General features: G+C 41.5%; 1 protein-coding gene across 4 annotated transcripts in view; it reads left to right on the top strand.

Moving 5' to 3' along the window:
• NOL10 (nucleolar protein 10) overlaps nt 1-21,655 on the top strand; it is a 116,352-nt gene that overhangs the window by 25,084 nt on the left and 69,613 nt on the right. For all 4 annotated transcript variants that reach the window (XM_017947280.2, XM_003908272.5, XM_003908274.5 and 1 more), the window contains 5 exons: nt 662-747; nt 3,492-3,570; nt 4,878-5,027; nt 8,102-8,168; nt 18,414-18,466. In XM_017947280.2, coding sequence (XP_017802769.1) covers nt 662-747; nt 3,492-3,570; nt 4,878-5,027; nt 8,102-8,168; nt 18,414-18,466 — 435 coding nt within the window. The remainder of the gene's footprint in view (nt 1-661; nt 748-3,491; nt 3,571-4,877; nt 5,028-8,101; nt 8,169-18,413; nt 18,467-21,655) is intronic.

Genomic DNA, 21,655 nt, shown 5'->3' with positions numbered 1-21,655 from the left:
AAAAAGTTTCCCAGTTATACCAAGATGTCCTTCAGCACGGTTCTCCCTGCCCCTCCATCCAATCCAAGTTCCAGTCAAGATTATGCATTGCATTTTGGACTGTTTTATTATTCTGGTTTTTTCGCGTTTTTTTTTTGTAATTTAAAAGAAATTCAGCTCATGTCAAAACACTTAAACAGTACTAAAAAGGTTATAAGATAAACAGTTAAACTTTTACTTTCTATGAAATAAACAATGTTAATTAGCTTTATTTTTGTATGTGTTTTAAGGATTTCCTAGTAGCAGATTTTATTTATTTAATTTTTATTCTACAGCTTTTTTTTTTTTTTTTTTTTTTTGAGACAGAGTCTCACTCTGTTGCCCAGGCTGGTGTGCAGTGGCGCAATCTCGGCTCTCTGCAACCTCCGCCTCCTGGGTTCAAGCAGTTCTTCTACCTCAGCCTCCCGAGTTGCTGGGATTACAGGTGTGTGCCACATACCTGGCTAATTTTTTGTATTTTTGGTAGAAACAGGGTTTCGCCATGTTAGTCAGACTGGGTCTCGAACTCCTGGCCTCAGGTGATCAGCCCGCCTCAGCCTCCCAAAGTGCTGGGATTACAAGCGTGAGCCACTGTGTCTGGCCTTCTACAGCTTTTATTTTAAATTGTTTTTCATTTGCATAGGGTAGAGTGGAGTGCTGGGACCCAAGAACTCGAAATAGAGTTGGTCTGTTAGACTGCGCCTTAAACAGTGTCACAGCAGATTCAGAGTAAGTAGAAATTAATTTGCAATGTCAGTTTTCATCAACTTTTGATTTCAGTAATGTATCTGTATTAAATTCAAATAAATTGCTAAAGGGTGTCTGAAATTGTACTTTCCATGATTGTTTTTCATAAAAATCTTCTCCTGTAAAAGCTCACTAGTGAGTAAGCCAGATAGAATTTCTTTCCAAATACTGTACAGAAGGTCTTGTTTCTTTAGTTGCTGTAGAATTTTATTAAAACAATTACACTGCAGGAATTTATATTCTGATTTTGTAGGATCTAGTGATAGAACCAGGAGTCCACCACAAAGTCCACAGAGGTGTGCTTTGAATTCTAAGGTGGAAGGAAGCAAGTGTTTTTTTTAATATTTTCTTGTTCCTGTTTCCCTAATTCCTACATTTAAAACAACCAGAAGAGTTTTCACTATTATACATCCATTTACAGTTTTATGATATTTCCTAAGAAAAGATACCTAGAACCTGAATTTCTGGAGTAAATAGCATACATGTTTTGAAGGTTTTTGGTACATTGCTAAATTGCCCTACAGAAAACATAACCTCAGGCCTGTGTGCCCAGAGCATGCATTTGCTCACTCTCCTCAGCCTGGACAGTCCATCACAGCCCTGCCAACAATAAGTCTTAGAAAGAACCTGCAGATATTGATTAAATGAAGCTTAGCAGAAATAATAGCTAACAGATAGTGCTTTCTATTTGCCAGGTACTGGGTCTAAGTTCTTTACATATATTAACTTATTTAATATGACAGCCCTTTGCTATAGGCACTGTTATTATATTTATTTTACAGATGAACAAAATACTCATCAATGGCATACCTGTTATTCAGCCTTTAAGAATTATGTTGCAGAAGCATATTTATTATTGGGGAAGGGTGGTCCAAATGTGCCTGTGAGTGGAAAAGCAAACCATACCGTTGCCTATAGAGTGTTGCCACCTTGTTACCAGAAAAACAGTGAACACAAGCATAATCACAGGAAGAAGCCTGGGTGTATACCGGAATGTTAAAACTAGGGTTTTTTTTCTGATTCGATTTTAGGTAATTTTATTTATTTTTTTTAATGCTTAGTTTTTTTGTTTTTGTTTTCCCTACAAACCTTAGAAGCTGTCAGTTCTAGGTGGAACCAACACAATATGAGAAGGTAATAAGATAGGGGAAGCAGGCTGCCATTTCCAGATGACATAAGTTTCTGTGCCTGGGAAACTCAGGAGAATAACTGAAAATCTATAAGAACTAATATAACAGTTAAATAAATTGGTCATAAAATGTGCAAAAATCAGTGACCTTGTTATTTATTAGCACTATCCGGCTAGAAAGGTTATAAATGGAAAAACATTCTTATAACAACAAAAATTGTAAAACTCGATAACATATATGGGCCAGGTGTGGTGGCTGACACCTGTAATCCCAGCACTTTGGGAGGCCAAGGCGGGTGGATCACTTGAGGTCAGGAGTTCAATACCAGCCTGGGCAACATGGTGAAAACCCATCTCTACAAAAAAAATACAAAAATCAGCTTTGAGTGGTGTCGCACACCTGTAGTCCCAGCTGCTTGGGAGGCTGAAGCAGCAGAATTGCTTGAACCGGAAGGTGGAGGTTGCAGTGAGTTGAGATCATGCCACTACACTCCAATCTGGGCGACAGGAGTGAAACCCTGTCTCCAAAAAAATACATATGAAGAAAATGATAAAAGAATAAGTAGAGAAATCTATCACTGTACTGAAAGAAATGATTGAGTGTACTTTGAAGAGCGAGTGACTAAAGTTGCTGTAGATAAGAGGCTTCAAGGTTCCCATAGGTGCCCCAGTGCAGTTACAGGCTCAAGCTCTAGGTGGCAGAAGAGATCTGATGATGACAAGAGCCGACAGCCAGGACTCTAGGTCCGGGGCCAAGGGCATGTGGACGATGGGATTGATAGCAATATTGTCCACATTTGACTCATCGCCTAGCACTCTTTCCACTGGAGATCATTGCTTTTGCTGCTGATTGGCTTGATTGGTATTTGAGAAGCATATTCTAGAGTTGTGGCCATAGCATTCACTCTGTCTTTGGTACTTTCAGAGGCTCTGGGGTCCCCATTTGAGGATTAGTCTTTTGTTTTAGCTGAGCTTGGCTAATTTTAAAGTGGAAATGGTGTACCCATATCCAAACAAAATTATTTCTTCTTAAATATAAAAGGGGATGTTTCTGTAAATACCTTATTCTGGCTTAATTAAAATGGAAGAAAGAAGTAGATTACATTTTGTATATAAAGTGTAATTTTATTTTGATTATGAAAGTTTGAATACAATTACCATTTACTTATTATTTTTGAGATAGGGTCTTGCTCTGTTGTCCCAGTTGGAGCACAGTGGAATAATAACAGCTCACTGCAGCTTCGACCTCCCAGGCTCAAGCAGTCTCTTGCCTCAGCTACCCAAACAGCTGGGACAACAGGTGTGTGTCACCACAACTGGCTTTTTTTTTTTTTAAATTTTTTGTAGAGATGGTGTCTCACTGTGTCGTCCAGGCTGGTCTTGAATTCCTGGCCTCAAGAAATCTTCCCACCTCAGCCTCCCAAAATGCTGGGATTACAGGTGTGAGTCATCTTACCAGGCTGCAGTTACCTTTTAAACAGAAGGCTAGAAATGTGATTTTCCCCCATTAGATTTGAAGTGAAGATTAATAATGAACTTGTCACTTGGAAGGAGGTTTGGCCATATATTCATGAAGCATGAATATTTTGCTTTTCAGGATAAACAATTTACCAACAATCTCTGCTTTGAAATTTAATGGTGCCTTGACCATGGCAGTTGGAACATCCACAGGGCAGGTAAATATGTTTAATTTGGAAACTTCACACCTAAGTTTTTATTTCAGTGGTGTGTGTATGTGTCATGAGAAATATACTATAGGAACACAAAACGAGGCCATACTATTTTAGCCAGAGCAGGGGATATGCCTTAATGCTGGATTCTTCTAGCACCTTGAGAAATCTTGACTCTTGCCTTGGTCAGTCTGTGGTGCTGTGGACTTGGAGCTGCAGTGGGATAGGCCTGCACCACCACACCTGGCTAAGTTTTTGACTTTTTGTAGAGACAGAGTCTCACTGTGTTGCCCAAGCTGGTCTTGAATTCCTGGGCTCAGGCGATCCTCCCACCTCAGCCTCACAAAGTGTGGGGATTACAGGCGTGAGCCACTGGGCCTGGCCATAAGTACTCTCATTAGTGGTTTGGAACAGCATTTCTCAGAGTCTATGGAACAGAATTCTGTGGTCAGACAGTCTTGGGAGTCTGCCAGACTTCTACTCTTAAAGATTCACAGTGGATTTCAGTGCTTTTTAAATAAAGGCACTGAGGAATTCTTGCAGACAAGAAATATGTTTAATAAATATTTCCAAAATTCGTGTGTTCAAGGAGGCTTTTTTGTTTTTTAAACATAGCATCGTTAACTTTAGCCCATGCCATGAGTGGTCAGCAGAACATGCATTAGCAGTGCTAGTCCGAGGAGTACTTCTTTCTTTCCTTCAAGGTAGAGCCTGTACACTTGCCTCCCCCTGCAAGAGGTCTGAAACCCTGCCTTGGAAGATTAACTTTCTCTGTCATCATGGGCTGGAGGGGATCTGTCACCTGGGACTTAATCCTAGGGGAGCTTCCCCAGGCTTCCTTGCCCCTAATGACAGGGGTCCGAAGAGATTTCCCCTTCTCCCAAGGAGTCATAGCCTTGCTACCACCACCTGTCTTGAATCTACTAGGACTGTTGCTAATTATGTCTTTCATTTTTGTTTATATCTGTTGCTATGACACTGCCTGGTATGTAGGCCCTCAGTATGTATTTGTTGAACAAATTAAACAAATTCTTATGGGATTTCATTTTTTGTTCCTTTCTTAGTATGTTCAGTACTCTTAAAAATTACCCTTGGGGTTGAATTCATAAAATGTATACTTTAAGGATTATTTAAGAGATCTTTCTGGAGAGAATCTCAAATCTCAACATCTTGAATAAGGGTGTTCATTGTGTTCATAACAAAGTAATGAAGAAAATGGCTGCCATTATTCTCACTTATAAATATTTCGTTTGAAGATAAAATGTCTAGTTTGTTTAAACAGAAATAACTTGGTTTTGATTTTTTTTTTTCAGGTTTTATTATATGACCTTCGATCTGATAAGCCATTGCTAGTTAAAGATCACCAGTATGGGCTGCCCATTAAGTCCATTCATTTCCAGGATTCATTAGATCTGATTTTGTCTGCTGACTCTCGAATTATCAAGATGTGGAATAAGAACTCCGTATGTATTTTTGGTTGAAATTACTTGCTTCTTTATTTGCAGGTGTTCCGAATGATCCTTTCCTCTCAATTGCCTTTTTTATGTGGGTTGTTGAGAAAGAGATACTGAATATCCATTTGGGAACTTAGTGGGAGGGCAGTTACTTTTGGATAGAGAAGATACTCATGATTGCTTTCTTTCTGTTAAGAAATTTTCCTGATTATCTAGAACTGCCATCCATTTTAGATGTTAAGTTAGGTGGAGAGAAAATCATGGTTTAAAAAAGTTGATCCATGACCTGAGAAACCCCCTAGATATCGAGATTCCCTCACAGATGTAGGAAAAGTTTTAAGAGCCACTAATTATCCTTCCATGCATGTTTGTGTTGTTACATATCTCAAATTTATACTTTTCCTTTTTTTTGAAACAGTTTTGCTCTGTTGCCCAGGCTGGAGTGCATTGCTGTGATCTCAGCTCACTGTAACTTCGGCCTCCTGGTTTCAAGCAATTCTCATGGCTTAGCCTTGGAGTAGCTGGGATTACAGGCTTGCGCCACCATGCCCAGCTAATTTTTGTATTTTTAGTAGCGATGAGGTTTCATCTTGTTGGCCAGGCTGGTCTTGAACTCCCGGCCTCAAATGATCCTGCCTGCCTCGACCTCCTAAAGTGTTGGGATTACAGGCGTGAGCCACCACATCTGGCCTTAAAAGCTGTATTTCTTAAGAATATTTTGATGTTCCTTTTCCTCAGCTCTAAATGTCGTTTGAAATGTAACAAAATCCTGTATTGCTGTTTTTAATCTGTCTTCTGTTTTTCATTTTTCATTTTAAAACCGAAGTATTTTGAGAGAATAGTAGAAAGTTCATCAAATCAATGGGAAAAATGCATTCAGTATAGCTATGCTTTTAAGAGTTCTTTGCATTTAATTCATTAGAAACTTAGCATTCTTAGTTTAAAAACAGATCACTTTTAAAAACTTATTTGTGATGAAGTTGGGTGAACGGTCCACCAGCCTCAGCAGTTCGTGCCTCAGTGCAAGTGCCAGTCTATTCCGTGGGGGCTGCCTGTGCTCAGGCACATATGCTACAGACAGCCCCTCACAGTTCAGCTGCCTGTTGAGTCTCTGGCTTTCTAGGCTGTTACTTTGGTTGTTTAAATTTCATTTTGTTAATTCCTGAAGTATGGGTCTTCCTTGGCTTATTTTCCTTTTTTCTCTGGATCTCTCCTGGAGACCAGACGTGTGTTCTACATCCCTGAGGCCGTCACCTCATTCATAAGTTCTGGTGACTTTGTTTATGTTACAGAGAAGAACATAAAGAAAAAGACAGGCTTTCAGTCTGTCTAAATTCTTGGAAGAATTACCCTGATGATTGCCCAGGGAAGTGTCTGTGCTGTCTGCTTTGCTGGCTTTGAGTTTGGAGGATATTGAGGGCTTTTTTAAGGATGATTCGTGATCTTAGACCCGACCTTTCTCTGCTGTTTTTCTGGCAATTCAAACTAATTGGCATTAAAACAATATTTATTTTTAATACTGCAAATGCTTATGTTTTTATTCTTAAAAATTCATAAAACAGTGGTAAAGTAGAAGTTATTTATCCTTGACCTGGCTTTCATCCAGCCTAAGGGAAAGACTATTACCAGTCTGGATGTGTCTTTCCATACCCTTTAACTTCTGCATAGTTTCCAATGTGTGGATTAGTATCACCTTTGACACCTTTTTGTCATTGTTGTTCTGTACCATTCTAATTCCTTTCCCCTCGCTTCCTGGTTTCCCCTCTTTTCCTTCCTCTTTCAGTAGGAACTTGAGAAGAACGGGAGGCAGCTGTGTGAGTCTCACTGTTAGTCTTGGGGTAGGACTTGGCTGTGTTCTTCATTGGACACAAACCATCTTGTCTGTGCTCTGACACTGCTCTTTTTTGCCGTGGGCACTCAGTCCATCCTAGTGTCAGACTTCTCATAATGAGTTACAAATGCAAGAGCTGGCAGCAATTTTCAACATCACTTCTTGAAATCATCACACTGTAATTGCTACAGTAAATTTTATTTTGGCATTTTTTTTTGTTTCTTATGACTAAAGACTTCCTCTTGACTAACACCCACATTACTTGGTTTTGCCTGACTTGCTTACCTTGTTTATCTTTCTCATCATCTTTTTCCACACCCACCTTCTTAGCATCTTTTTCTTTTACTTTCCTTCTCTTAATTTTTGAAAGATAGAACACTCTTCCCCCAACACTTAAAATAGAAATGGTTTAGCCCTAACTACATAGTAACTAACGCTTAAGTATTTGAAGGATTTCATTTTATATCCGTTGTCTCACTTAATCCTCCTCGAAAACTTGCGGTGCAGGCATGGCAGTGTTGTCCTCATTTTCCATGCTGGCCATCTCTCTCCTCTGATTTCTTTTTTTTTTTTTTTTTTTGAGATGGAGTCTCACTCTGTCACCCGAGGCTGGAGTGCAGTCGTGCTATCTTGGCTGACTACAATCTCCACCTCCTGGGTTCAAGCAATTCTCCTGCCTCAGTCTCTGTAGTAGCTGGGATTACTAGATCCCAGGCCACCATGCCTGGCTAATTTTTGTATTTTTAGTAGAGTCGGGTTTCACCATATTGGTTAGGCTGGTCTTGAACTCCTGACGTCAAGTGATCTACACATCTCAGCCTCCCAAAGTGCTGGTATTACAGGTGTGAGCCACAGCTCCCAGCCGTCCTCTGATTTCTTTCAATACAAGTTAAACTGGGTACGCTTCACAGATTATGAAATATTTTTTTTTAAGTTGATGCATATTTTAAACTTCATCTTTTCTTCCCATGTTGACGTTATCTTTAAAATGTTGCAATTTTTCTTTTTTTTTTTTGGACAGGTCACTTCTCCTCCCTAGGCCTGTTTCTTCATCTATAAAATGGGATTTTTTGATAAATTGATAAGATAAATTCTCTAAGATTTTTAAGAATTTAAATTTTGTATTTGAATTAGGCTATTTTATTTCTTTACATAGGAGTAGATGGTTGAGTTACAGCTTCAGTTTATTTGACATTGCCAAAAGTTGTTGTCCTTTAACCTTTAATAATTCATTTTTGCTTGCTATTTTTAGGGAAAGATATTTACTTCCTTGGAGCCAGAGCATGACCTTAATGATGTTTGTCTCTACCCCAACTCAGGTATGCATTCTGTAGTGAACATTCAGTGAGACAAATAAAAAGGCTATACTTTTTTAGGTTTTAAACCCATTTTATTTCTTAAGATAGAATTTGGCTTTGTCAGCACAATTCTTGGATATTTAACTTAGAAGAATTAAGAGCAGGAAGTGGTGTCGATGATTCAGAAAATGGCACTCTTAATGACTCAGTGCTCAGCCCGCCCAGCTATTAGTGGAAAGTGGTAACAGCATACAGGTAGGAGGCAGGTGAAGTGCTATTTTGGTGTGCTCTTTAGCTCTTTTATGTGATTAGTAATAGTGTGTGGAAATTGAGGGCAGAGATTTGGAGAAAGCTAGATTGCCTGATAATACACAGATGGCTCATGAAACCACAGGTTTTATAAATTCTACGTTGTATGCTATTCAGCAATTTACATGTTAGATTTCAAAATTTAATAATGCATTCAAGGCAAATCTGTGAAGAATTTCAGAGTATGGGAGAAAATTGAGAACAGTTTCTACTCTGAGGACAGAGGTGCCCAGATCATCCTGATGGAGGGAAGTAAGGCAGAGTGTGAGAAATCCTATCACGTTTGTGCAAAGAGTACCTTGACAGATTTCTGGAGAGAGAGTGCTTTTACCCTGACCACCGAGAGCAGAGCAGCGAGAAAGTTTTGCTTTGCGTTGAGCTGGAGCGCCGAGTGAGGTTTGGTTAGGTGGAGTTGGAGCTGAGGTGATTCTCGTAGGAGAGCAGTCCAAGACGACCAGAAAGGATGGGCACAGAGGGCTCAGTTGGGGCCGGGAGGAGTGTCCTGTGCCTGAGCTGTGGTGGCTCTGGGAAGGCTGAAGTGGGAGGCAGAGAGTGGCAGGTGGTGGAGGGCTGGGCATGATGTGCTGAATGTCTTGGGCTCCATGTGCAGTCAGAGAGGACTTGTTCCGACTGTGCTTTCAGAGGCAGGTCTACCCTGTGTTCCAAGGGTAGATTGGTTTTGAACAAAAGTGACCCAGAAGTAACTGATATTCTGAGCTGAGATGGGGAGCACAGGTGAGAGAGCAAGTTTGTAAAGATTATGGCTTCTTTTTCTAACGTGTGAGGATTAGGAGGTGATGGGCAGTTGCAGTATCTGGCAGTGTCTGGCTTCCCGTCAAAATCATTTGCACAGCTTTAAAGGTACAGCTCCCTTGACCTTATGCTAGGTGTACTGACTCATAGTATCTATGGAGAGGGCTTAGAAATGTGTGTTTTGTTGTTTTTTTATTTTTTTTTGAGATGGAGTCTCGCTCTATCACCCAGATTGGAGTGCAGTGGCACGATCTCTGCTCATTGCAACCTTTTCCTCCTAGGTTCAAGTGATTCTCATGCCTCAGCCTCCCAAGTAGATGGGACTACAGGCACATGCCACCACCATGCCTGGCTAAATTTTGTATTTTTAGTAGAAACGAGATTTTACCGTGTTGGCCAGGCTGGTCTTGAACTCCTGACCTCAAGTGATCTGCCTGCCTCCGCTTCCCAAAATGCTGAGACTATAGGTGTGAGCCACCATGCCTGGCCAGAAATGTGTATTTTTAACATACTTCCCAGTGGATTCTTAGGCGGCAAGCCCTGAATTGATCCGCAGACTTGTGCTTGGGAGGCATGTCTGGTGTCCAGTAGAAAATGTGGTCTCAGTGTAAGTGGGTCTGTAGATAGAATGTTTTGCGATTATCCCAGAAGTGGTGGGAATGAATGAGGTGACTGATAGGGAAAGCGGGAGTGAGATAGGAAGTGAGCAAGAGCCAGTTCATTTGGGAGAATGATGGGGAGGAGCCAGCTGAGAAACTGGGCAGTAATGGACAGAATGACAGTGCCAGGCCCCACAGTTGTTGAAGTATGGGAGAGATTCAGTGGGCATTGCTCAGCAACTACTAAGGATTACAGACGTTGGGGCAGGAAGGAAAAAACTAAGTTTGATTGCATGCTGCTGTTATCAATCTGGATGACGAATGCTATAATACAAACTTATTTCATCTTTTATAACTGTGTAGTCAGTGGTCCATGGCTTTTTATTCCTTCTGTTTTCTTTCTTTCTGCTTTTTCTTACCTCTTAAGGGGTCAGAAAAATTGGGTAATTCATTCAGGGTTGGTCACCCAGGTGGTGTGTGGCAGAGCCTCAGTTAGAACCCAGCCTTCCTGATTCTGGTGCCCATGCTGTTTTTCTTTTTTTTTTTTTTTTTGAGACAGAGTCTCCCTCTGTCCCCTCGGCTGGAGTGCAGTGGTGCCATCTTGGCTCACTGCAAACTTCCCCTCCCGGATTCAAGCGATTCTCCTGCTTCAGCCTCCTAAGTAGGTGGGATTACAGGCGCCCGCCACCACGCCCGGCTAATATTTGTATTTTTTGTAGAGACAGGGTTTCACCATGTTGGTCAGGCTGGTCTTGAACTCCTGACCTCGTGATCTGCCTACCTCGGCCTCCCTAAGTCCTGTGATTACGGACGTGAGCCACTGCGCCCAGCCGCCCATGCTGTTTCTAATTACACACTGCTCTCCCAAGAAAGATGAGAAACACTGGACTTTATAATTTACATTTCATCTGTGGTAGTTGAGAGAATTTTATTATAATCATGGGAGTAAAGTAAAATTCTGGTGAGTTCAGGAACAGATTGCAGCTGAGGATGCTGGGTCCTAGTTAGGGTATTGAAATAACCTGCACTGGGGTCTGGGCTAAGTAGGTAAGTGAGTAAACCAGGTGGAGCTGAGGCTGGGTAAGGGTGATGAGCAGGGGTAGTGCGACTGGGGGAGTGACACTTTGAAGGGCACAGAGAGTGGGGAGAGAAAGACAGTCTCACCTTGGGCTGTACAGTTTGGTAACCACTAGCCACTGAAGGGCATTGACATGTACTGTGAGTATAAAATATACATTGGATTTAAAAGACATTCTGTGAAAAAAGGATGTAAAATAGATCATTAATAATTTTCTATTAATTACATGTTGAAATGAACATATTTTAGACATATTGGATTAGTAAAATAAAATTAATTTTAACATTTTTTTAAATGTGGCTACTAAAAATTTTTAAATCACATATGTGGCTCACATGCTGTTCCCATTGGACAGTGCTGGTCTAAACTGGGAGATCTTCAACCCTTTAGGATGCTGGTAAGGTTTAATAGTGCTTGTGCCTGGCTGGGCGCAGTGGCTCACGCCTGTAATCCTAACACTTTGGGAGGCCGAGGCAAGCGAATCACGAGGTCAGGACATCGAGACCATCCTGGCTAACATGGTGAAACCCCATCTCTACTAAAAATACAAAAAATTAGCCAGGCATGGTGGCGGGTGCCTGTAGTCCCGGCTACTCCGGTAGGCGGAGGCAGGAGAATGGTGTGAACCCACAGCGGAGCTTACCTTGAGCCGAGATCGCGCCACTGCACTCCAGCCTGGGCGACAGAGCAAGACCCCCTTCCAAAAAAAAAAAAAAAAAAAAAAAAAGTGCTTGTGCCTGGCCCAGTGTAGCGGGGATTTTTGAGGCTGGTAGGTTGCCTCAGTTTTTCCATTGTAACGAAGAATGTAGAGGCTCAGAGAGTGAAATGAGTGCCAATCTGTTGCCACCCCGAGGCTGCTATGCACAAACGGCTTCTCCACGAGGCAGGGCTAGAGTTTGGACTCTTCTTGTGGTCAACTTGATATCTCAGGTCAAGTTTTGTGCATCTGTCCCCCACCTTTAATGGCTGTAAAGATCTATTAACCCACAAAGGGCGAGACTCCTTGGCAAAGAAGCCTCTTTCTGAGAAATACTCAGGCTCAGACTATTGAGGAACCCATTCTTGAAATTCCACCTGTGATGACAGTGTTTGGAATCACAAGGACAAGGAGAGGAGGGAGGCTGATGTTAGTAGTGAGTGTTGTTACCCAGGTAACTGCTGAGGAAGAGACTTAAATTGGATTGAGAGGGTGCTGATAATTCAACCACACATCTCTGGAATACTGATTTTATTTTTTCGCTTGGTCTGTATTTATTTTTTTAGAGACAGGGTTTCACTTTGTCCCCTAAGCTGGAGTGTAGTGGCACATTTATAGCTCACTGCAGCCTTGAACCCCTGGGCTCAAGCGATCCTGCCTCGGTCTCCTGAGTAGCTGAGACTGTAGATGCGCACCATCACGCTGGGCTCTCCCCTGGTCTTACAATAAAAATTTAAATGATTTGTCATTAAAAATGACATAAAAATTGTAAAAATAAACATGGTTTTTAATGAAATTTAGAAGTGTTTCTCTCTGGGAAGAACACTTATTTAATGAAGATTATTATGGCCTAGCGCAGTGGCTCACATCTATAATCCCATCGTGCCTATAATCCTGAGGCAGGAGGATCACTTCAGTCCAGGAGTTCAAGACCAGCCTTGTCAACATAGCAAGACCCTGTGTCTACTAAAAATAAAAGAAATTAGCAGGAGCAGTGGCACACGCCTGTAGTCCCAGATACTCAGAGGGCCGAAGCAGGAGGATCGCTTGAGCCCAGGAGTTTGAGTTTACAGTGAGCTATGATCTCGAAACTAACTGTACTCCAGCCTGGGTGACAAAGCAAGACCTCAAAAAAAAAAAATTATGTTGATAACATTTTAATTGTAGAAGCATTTGTAGCACAGTGATTTTAATAGTTACTTATTACAGTAATATTTATGAAGAAATGTTTGACAGTTTGGTCAGAAAACATTCTTAATGAGTTGCATTTTAAAAAGTCTATTTGGCAAACTGACCTATAGGCCGAATCCAGTCTACCACTTGGTAGTTTGCAGCCTTTGAGTTAAGAATGGGTTTTACATTTTTAAATGGTTGGGGAAAAAAAATCAAAGAAGAGTAATATTTTATGACATGGAAATTCAAATTTTTGTGACTGAAATTCAGATTTCAGTGTCTTTCAGCATAAAGTTTTATGTGAACACAGCCACCCTTGTTCGTTTATACATTGTCCATGTGGCTTTTGCAGCACTGTGGCAGAGGTGAGTAATTTTAACAGTGACCAGGTGGGCTGCAAAGCCTAAAGTGTTTACTGCCCGGCCCTTTACAGAGACAGTTTGCTGATCCCTGGTCCATATTACTAATACAAACAAAAAAGGTCACTTTATCCACAGTATTTAATTATGAAAAATTTCAGGCCAGGCGCAGTGGCTCACGCCTGTAGTCCTAGTACTTTGGGAGGCCGAGGCATCCAGATCATTTGAGGTCAGGAGTTCGAGACTAGCCTGGCCAACATAGTGAAACCCTGTCTCTACCAAAAATACAAACGTGGCTGAGGCTGAGGCAGGAGAATTGCTTGAAACCAGGAGGCGGAGGTTGCAGTGAGCCGAGATCATGCCACTGCACTCCAACCTGGGCAACAGAGCAAGACTCTCTCAAAAAAAAAAAAAATTTTCAAACATACAGGAAAGTTGAAAAAGTGGTAGAATGAACATCTTTATATTCTCTCCCCAATGTTTGTTATTGTTATCTTCACCATAACTGATTTATTTATCTCGGTGCTTCTGTGGTTGTTCTGGTGTCTTTGTGGAATCACTCAAAAGCCAGCTGCAGACATGGTGGCACTTACCTGCACCGAGGGTGGCATTGATCTCCTGAAAATCATTGAAATTATTAGGTCCCTTATCGTGCCTAATAAAAATGGCAGCCCTCTTTCTAATATTATCTTACATCCAGTCCATTTTCAGGTTTTCCTAATTGTTCTCCATACGCCCTTGTTAGGTGTGGGTTTTTTTGTTTTTGTTTTTGTTTTTTGTTGTTTTTTTTTGAACCAGGATATAACTGAGGTTGTGTGTTACATTTAGCTATTGTATATCTTTAGTTTCTTTCAATCCAGAATAGTCCCCCACATCTTTTTCTTTTCTTCTCCATGACGTTGACTTTTTAAAGATCAGGCCAGTGGTCTCAGAATATCCCTCATCCTCGATTTATGTGATTTTTTTTTTCTCATGATGTTGTTTAACTTGATCCTCTACCCTGTATTTTTTCTAAAATCGAAGTTAAGTCTAAAGACTTAATTAAGTTTAGATTAAATTTGGGGCAAGAGTAATGTGCAGGCTGCTGGGGTCTCCAGATAGTCACAGTATCCGAGAGGGGTAAGGTTGATGCAAACTAACAATCCAAGCATGATGTTTTGGACAAACGAATGACTGTTACTATCTAATAACTCGTAAGAGGTTAATCAAGAGTAGAAAAGCTAGCCAAATAATTTTTCATAAGAGAGCAAGCAAAGCAAGACCAGTAGGCGCCCCTTCTTTGTGGCTTGGATCTGAGTGTGGCAGGTTCATGCGCTCTGCTATTCCTTGCTTTCCCACACCTTTTCCTCCAGCTGTACTCTTTGTGTCTGTGCTTAATCATTGTGGGCTTAATCATAGTTTAGAAAAGCTGAAACTGTCTTTCTTTTTTCTTTTCACTTACTCATTTTGGAGTAATTGAAGCATAATCATGATTATGGTTTTGTAATATTTTTCTTATACCAAGGCTGCTCAGTATGTTGGGAAATGGTTCCGCCTTCCTGCCTTGTTCAGGGCCCTGCTTGTATGGCTCATCCGGCCACCTGTACAGTGAGCAGCTGCTCCATGCGGGTCAGGGCACTTGAAGAGACTGCATGGCTCTATGACTTGGGTGTGCATCAGATTCACGACACGGGGAGCTTGTAAAGCTTACGTGTGTCTTGAGTCCCATTCCAGACCTGTGGAATCAGCATTGGTGGTTTCAGAACCTTTGGTAGAGAGAAAAGAACGTGGGCACTGGGCTCAAGAAAGACCCAATTCAGGCTTAATAGTGGTGGAAATTCCCCAACCTCAGCATTCTCACCTGCTTTACAGGGCTGTTGGAGACTGCCTCTACTGGTAAATGTGAAAAAGTCTTTTATTCCCTATCAGTGCCCTCTAAATACGTGGAGAACTGTTGGGGTCATCTGTAAATATCTTTGGTGCCTTGTATAGTAAACTCAAATGCCCCATACTTTCATTTGAGGTTCTATATAGGGCAGGAGCACCCCTGCCAGTCCCCTTTGGCACAGTTCTGTGTGCACAGCCTGTCTCCTCTGAGCTGTTCGAGGCAGTGACTGATGCCATATGTTTTTGTGCAGCGCTTCCCAACATGTTTGGCGAAGACCGGGATTTTGGTTTTTTGTTTTGTTTCGAAGTTTCTAATCCACTGTACCTTGATATGTCTGTAAAATACAATACAAATGAATTACTAGGAATATGATCACACGTTTGGATGTCACTGCAGTGTTGAACTGCAGGTTTCTAAATGCTTCTTTTCAATTTCTGCGCTTATTTCCTGGCCTGGTGACAGTTTGCAGTCTGGCTCTGGGGACACAGTTTGAGCAGCTGTAGAGCACTGTGTTTGTGTCGTGAACTTCAGTGAGTCCTTTAGTCCCCAGAGCACATGCAGATGAGTACTGATTCATGCATGTTTCTGGGGAGGGCACTACTTTGTCAAATTCTCTTTTATTGTATTATTACAGTGTACAGTACACTGCATACTAGACACTATAGTGTACTGGTTCATATTGGAAATGTGTTCTTTTGACTCTAGGTGATATCTTTTCCTTCCTTTAAAAATGCATAGTTTTATTGTGGAAACAATAATAAACAACACTAAAATAAATTTAAAGGAAAAAAGTCCTCAATGCCACAAACTCTTTACACGTACTATTACATACTATTACTGTCTTCATGAGTGAAACCATATTAATCCTGTGTTCATATGTTTTAAGTTGTCCTCACACTGTACTTATGGTTACCTTTTGCTTTTTAGTTTGACATTGTATTAAACACATCTTTCACTTTGCCATGTGGTATTTATACTGACTTTTTAAAAATGGTTTCTTATTTGATCATGCAAGAGGTCTTTTAGTTTTATCTTAGTTGATGAAATGTCAGAGTCCCGTGTTATGGAGCTTTGGAATTGGTCAACTGTCAGTGGCTCTACTTATTAGCTATGTGGTGGCCCTGAGCAAGGGAGGTAACTTGCTGATAATGTGACTTGCCTGCCACGGTGCTCATGCTCTTCTCTTCTTCTGCCTTGATCATCTTAATTTCTGCTGAACTAAGACTTGCTTTCACCGGTTTATTTTTCTGTTTGTACTTGTTAGAAGCTGCTCATACTCTTTGGGCTCTATGATGTTCTTTTTCTCATTCATAATTACTTTCAGCCCTGACCCTCCTCACTTGAGTTTCGTAGTAGACCTCCTTATATCATTAGCCATATGTGGCTATGTGAGATCCTCCCCCGTTTTAGAAAACAATCTAGCTGTGTGCAGTCTGAATTTTTTGTGTAATTACATTAGAGCACTTTCTGTGGTTTGTTGGTAGGTGGTGTTGTATTTCATTGTGGAATGTTCATTGTTGAGTGTTCAGGGTTGAGCCAGTGGAGAAGGCTTAGGAGAGGTCTTTAGTAGGAACCTTCCTTGTGGTAGTAAAGATGGGGCTTCTATCCCCAGAGCTTCTTTAATTATGTCTGAAGGTTCCTGGAGATCTTTCAGCAGAGCTGTTAGTGGAGACCTAGGAAGCACAATCAGTAGAGGCCGTTTCCATCCATCATGACCTCAGTGAACATTGTTTGGAAGGCCAGAAGAAGTGCTAAGATGAAAGATTGTGCAGGGGTTACAAGCTATGCAAAACAGCTCCGATTTTGTTTTGGTTTAATGTAGACATTATTCTTGCTTTTTTAGACTTCGTTAGGTGCTTTTAGATGTTTTTACAGGGGGTGTGTGTGTGTGTCTATGAGTTTTGTGTGCATATATTTTTGGTGACCTGTTGGTCCCAGTTCAGGTCTAGCTCACACTTTTGAGTTGTGGGCAAGACGTGGTAAGATAGTATTGAGGCCAGGTGCGGTGGCTCACACCTGTAATCCCAGCACCTTGGGAGGCCGAGGCAGGCGGATCATGAGGTCAGGAGATCAAGACCATCCTGGCTAACATGGCGAAACCCCCTCTCTACTAAAAATACAAAAATTAGCTGGGCATGGTGGCGGACGCCTGTAGTCCCAGCTACTCGGGAGGCTGAGGCAGGAAAATGGCGTGAACCCAGGAGGCGGAGCTTGCAGTGAGCCAAAATCACACCACTGCACTCCAGCCTGGGTGACAGAGCAAGACTCTGTCTCAAAAAAAAAAAAAAAAAAGATAGTATTGAGTTCCTGCTTGAGTGATAATTGACTCTATTCACTCAGCATTTCATTTCTGTAACAGAGTCAGATATCATCACTTTTACAAACTTTTGTGTAATGAAAGGAAAGGCAGCAAAAAATATTTTTAAAAACAGAATCTAATCGTTGCCCTTAACATTTGGTATATTCATTTAGCATTATGTGATCTGATAATCTAAATGTCTTCCCTCTATGGATTCCTCTTGTATCTTACAAATAGATTTGTAAAATGAATTATTATTTGACTGATCTGTAGAAGTCTTTATTTAAAAACAGAAACTCTTGAGTTTGCCTTTAACATTCCCTCATGACTGGGGCATCAGTCCCTCTGAGCTTTCTTTTTCTGATCAATAAAATAGGGCTGATGATATATCTTCTTTTAGAGGGTTGTTGCATGTTCACTAAGATAATATATGTGAAAGTGCCTAGATGATTATGAAGGACTGGCCAAAGGCTTGCTGGTTTCAGTCTTATTTAAAGTGCAGTGGTCTGGTCCTGAGCAGGGGTTCTGAGGAGTTTTGATGTTTGCATATTGCCATGTTGGAACTGCTTCAAAACACTTGGGGAAGGAGTGTGTTGCAAAAATGGCAGAGAAAAGGGAACAAAACTGAGACATTTGAATACTTTGATACTAAGTAGTTTAGTACCAAATAATAATGTATTTATAGGTTGCTCCTGGGGTTATAGAGAGTCCTTTATTGAATGCCAGAAAGTTATCTCTTTCTTCAGTTTTGCTTTCTTATATGCTGATCCTAAGGAGACTCAATTATTAACCGCCTGGTTGGTTCAGTCTGTTATAATTCCCTGTGAGGGCGTGACTGTGCTGTAGTCAGGGCTGTTAGAGTCCCTCTAGGACTTTCTGGTGTAGACTATAACAAAATGTAGACATTTTGTTTTGCAATCAGTTTTATAAAAGTTAGGAATCAAATTTGTTCTGCAAAATTTGAATTTGTTTTGCAAAAGTTAGGAATTTGTTGTGACATTTTGTGGGAAATACTTTACTTTTGGTTCAGTGATTAACAGAAGCTCCTCAGGCATTTCAGAATGGAAAGCAAATAGAAATGGGTACTTTCTTTTTCCTATGCGTTGACCTTTTTCATTGTGTTTATTTTTAGGCATGCTTCTGACGGCCAATGAAACCCCCAAGATGGGCATCTATTATATTCCAGTAAGTAATACAAAGAGGCATTTCAGTAAAAATAGGACAAGCAAAGATACTTTTTATTATTTATTTAAGTTTTTGAGACGGAGTCTGGTGGTCACCGAGGCTGGGGTGCAGTGGCGCAACCTCAACCCACTGCAATGTCTGCTTCCTGGGTTCAAGTGATTCTCCTACCTCAACCTCCTGTAGCTGGGATTACAGGTGCACGCTACCACACCCGGCTAATTTTTGTATTTTTAGTAGAGATGGGTTTTGCCATGTTGGCCAGGGTGGTCTTGAACTCCTGACCTCAAGTGATCCTCTTGCCTGGGCTTCCCAAAGTGCTGGGATTACAGGTGTGAGCCACCACTCCCGGCCAAAGATACTTTTTAAATCGGATGTATTGAGGAACCTGGGTCTGCATGTGGCTATGTACATTAGACACAGTGGACTCATTTGTGGGTTGAATTTGCTTTCTGGAGCTCATCAGTTCATGCTCAAATGTTCTTTTATGGAAACTGTTTAATATCATGTTAAAATAGACTTTAGAAATTAGTATTTATTCTTCTGATTTGCATTTATTTTTTGTTTCCAAGTATTTCTGAATCTTAAACTTTCAGCTGTTAGTGATCTAGAGGTCTAATTCTAAAAAGTCTATTACTCTTCAAGTCATCTCACTATAGTTTGTTTGTTTCTTTTAAAAATAAGTCACATATAAAATAAATTATCATAGATCATCCTGATCAGGGATGATATGTAGTTTGCAAAAAAAAAAACAAAACAATTTTTTCCCTCCTTAAATAATTATTCTCTTAGATAACCAGAAGCTCCCCACCCTTCCCTTTAAGTTTATAGTAGAAATGAAACAAGGAAATATGATTTCATAAGCAGAAAAACACATAGTATAAAGTTGGCATTAGATTGCTTTATACTCAGCAGATATCTCCCTTACCTGAGATTTGAGAAGAGAGTCGAGTTAGGGGTACTGAAGATCAGAATTTGAGGGAGGTGAACTCTCTGTAACCACTGTCATCTTCCAGGTATGAAAATTCTTCCTGTCTATGATAGTCCTTTTAAAATTGCTCAGTTATGGATTAGGTGCGGTGGCTCACGCCTGTAATCCCAGCACTCTGGGAGGCCGAGGTGGGCGGATCACGAGGTCAGGAGATCGAGACCATCCTGGCTAACACGGTGAAACCCTGTCTCTACTACAAATACAAAAAATGTGCTGGGCGTGGTGGCGGGCTCCTGTAGTCCCAGCTACTTGGGGGGCGGAGGCAGGAGAATGGCATGAACCCGGGAGGCGGAGCTTGCAGTGATCCGAGGTTGCGCCACTGCACTCCAGCCTGGGCAACAGAGCAAGACTCCATCTCAAAAAAAAAAAAATTGCTCAGTTACGTATTTTCACACACAAAAAAAGCATGCTGCTTGCTATTGACTCCGTGGTTACTGATGTGTAGTTGAAAGCACTTAGAGATACTTTGGTTGGTTGGTAGTAAAATGAAGGCTGTTCAAACAGGAAGCATTTTGGTTTTCCTAAGTTACTATTTGTTCCTTTTTCCCTGGACTCTCACAGATACTGCGGTCATATTCCTATCAACTTATCCATCTTTCCTTGTATTCACTTGTTAATACATATTATGGACTACATCAGCTGTGTGTCGGGAATGATGCTGTATGCTGGCAGTATTACAGCCTCCAGGGTACTGCCCTTCACTTTGAGGAGTTACTGTTTGGAATCCAACAAGAAAGCAGGCAGTTGCCTTTCAGTGTGAGGAATGGTACCAGGGTACTGTGGTGGGAGCACGTAGGAGAGAACCTGTACCCACTGAGGGCCCGGGAGCTGATGAGAAGTGTGGTTGGCACTCAGGGAAAACTTCCCAGAGGGACAGACTTTGAAGGAGGGACCTGAGGATAGCTGCATAGACTGGGTGAAGGGGTGGGGTGGAGTGAGGTGCCCAGTGGGAGAAGGATTTTTTTTTTTTTCCTTTTCAGTCAACTTTCCCAGGTCGGGCAGTAGACCTGGGATAGGATCTTGACAGTAGAGTGGGTGCAGAGTTGTGGGAGCAAGTACCTCCCATGACTGAGCATTCGAGTTGGGGGGCAGGTAGAAAACCAGGTTAGAAGGGGTCTTGTGAGCCAGCTGTGGGGATGTAGGGCAGGGAGTCCTGGCAGAGTTGTAAGCAGGGGGGTGATAGGATCAGACCTGTGTTCTGAAAAGATTACTTTTGCTGCCACAGGGGAATTCACTAAACAGGCTCTAATCTGGACACAACAAGCACAGGCTGTGGCAGCCCACAGGAGAGATGATGGCACCTGCATTACCTGTGCCAGGCTCCCTTTCTAGTAGTTGTGGCTCTTTGGGGTTCTGGGATAATGTGAGAGAAGTCTAATCTGGTAGGCAGTACTTGCACAGGATTCATCCTTGAATTGCCCAGTGGCATGTTTCAGAGGTGTTCATTGACTGAGAGCTGTATAGATCACAGGAAACGCTGCCCTCAGACCAGCTTACATAGTTTTCTCCCAGTTTCTGCCCCTTTGGGGAACGTTGTCAGGAGAGGCAGAATAAATCAGCTTGGCCCTGTCCTTTTCATCATGAGAAAGGTCTCTTTCATCTTCCTCTTAGAAGTGCTTATTGTGTTTTGATCACTACAGCAACATGGACAGCAAGTGCCTGTCCATGCCTTGGATCTTAGATCCCTTCCACATGTCAAAAGTAGATAGAATCAACTAGTGGGCAGGTGAAAAGCACTCTCAGTGTGGAGTGCTGCTTCGAGGTCTGCCTAGTAGAGGAGGAGGTATGGGCTGAAGAGCTGCATTGTAGAGAGGTGGGGAGGGGCAGTCCTGAGGACAGTTGCAGTGAGGCCACCTTACAAACCTATATGAGGATGGTGGCCATGGGGATAGAATTGGTTGTTATGCTTATAAGAGACTTGAAATTGATGAGTGTGGGAAGTAAGGAACAGGAAAGGACCAAGGATGACACCCCAGTTTTTGCTTGGGCAAATGTGTGGATGACAATGTCCAGAAAGAGGCAGGAGAATATTAAAAATTGTTTTCCCTTTGGTATTTTCTGCATTTTATGAAATGATCTTTTAAAGAAAGCAAAACAACTTTTTCGTTTATGCAAACAATGTATGCATATTCCTGTTTATTCTAAGTGGATTACAAAGTATACAAAAATAAAAACCAGCTATTCCCTCTTGATAATACTGT

Source organism: Papio anubis, chromosome 14 (assembly GCF_008728515.1).
Source record: "Papio anubis isolate 15944 chromosome 14, Panubis1.0, whole genome shotgun sequence".
Classification (NCBI taxonomy): domain Eukaryota; kingdom Metazoa; phylum Chordata; class Mammalia; order Primates; family Cercopithecidae; genus Papio; species Papio anubis.
This window is presented reverse-complemented; position numbering and strand designations above follow the sequence as displayed.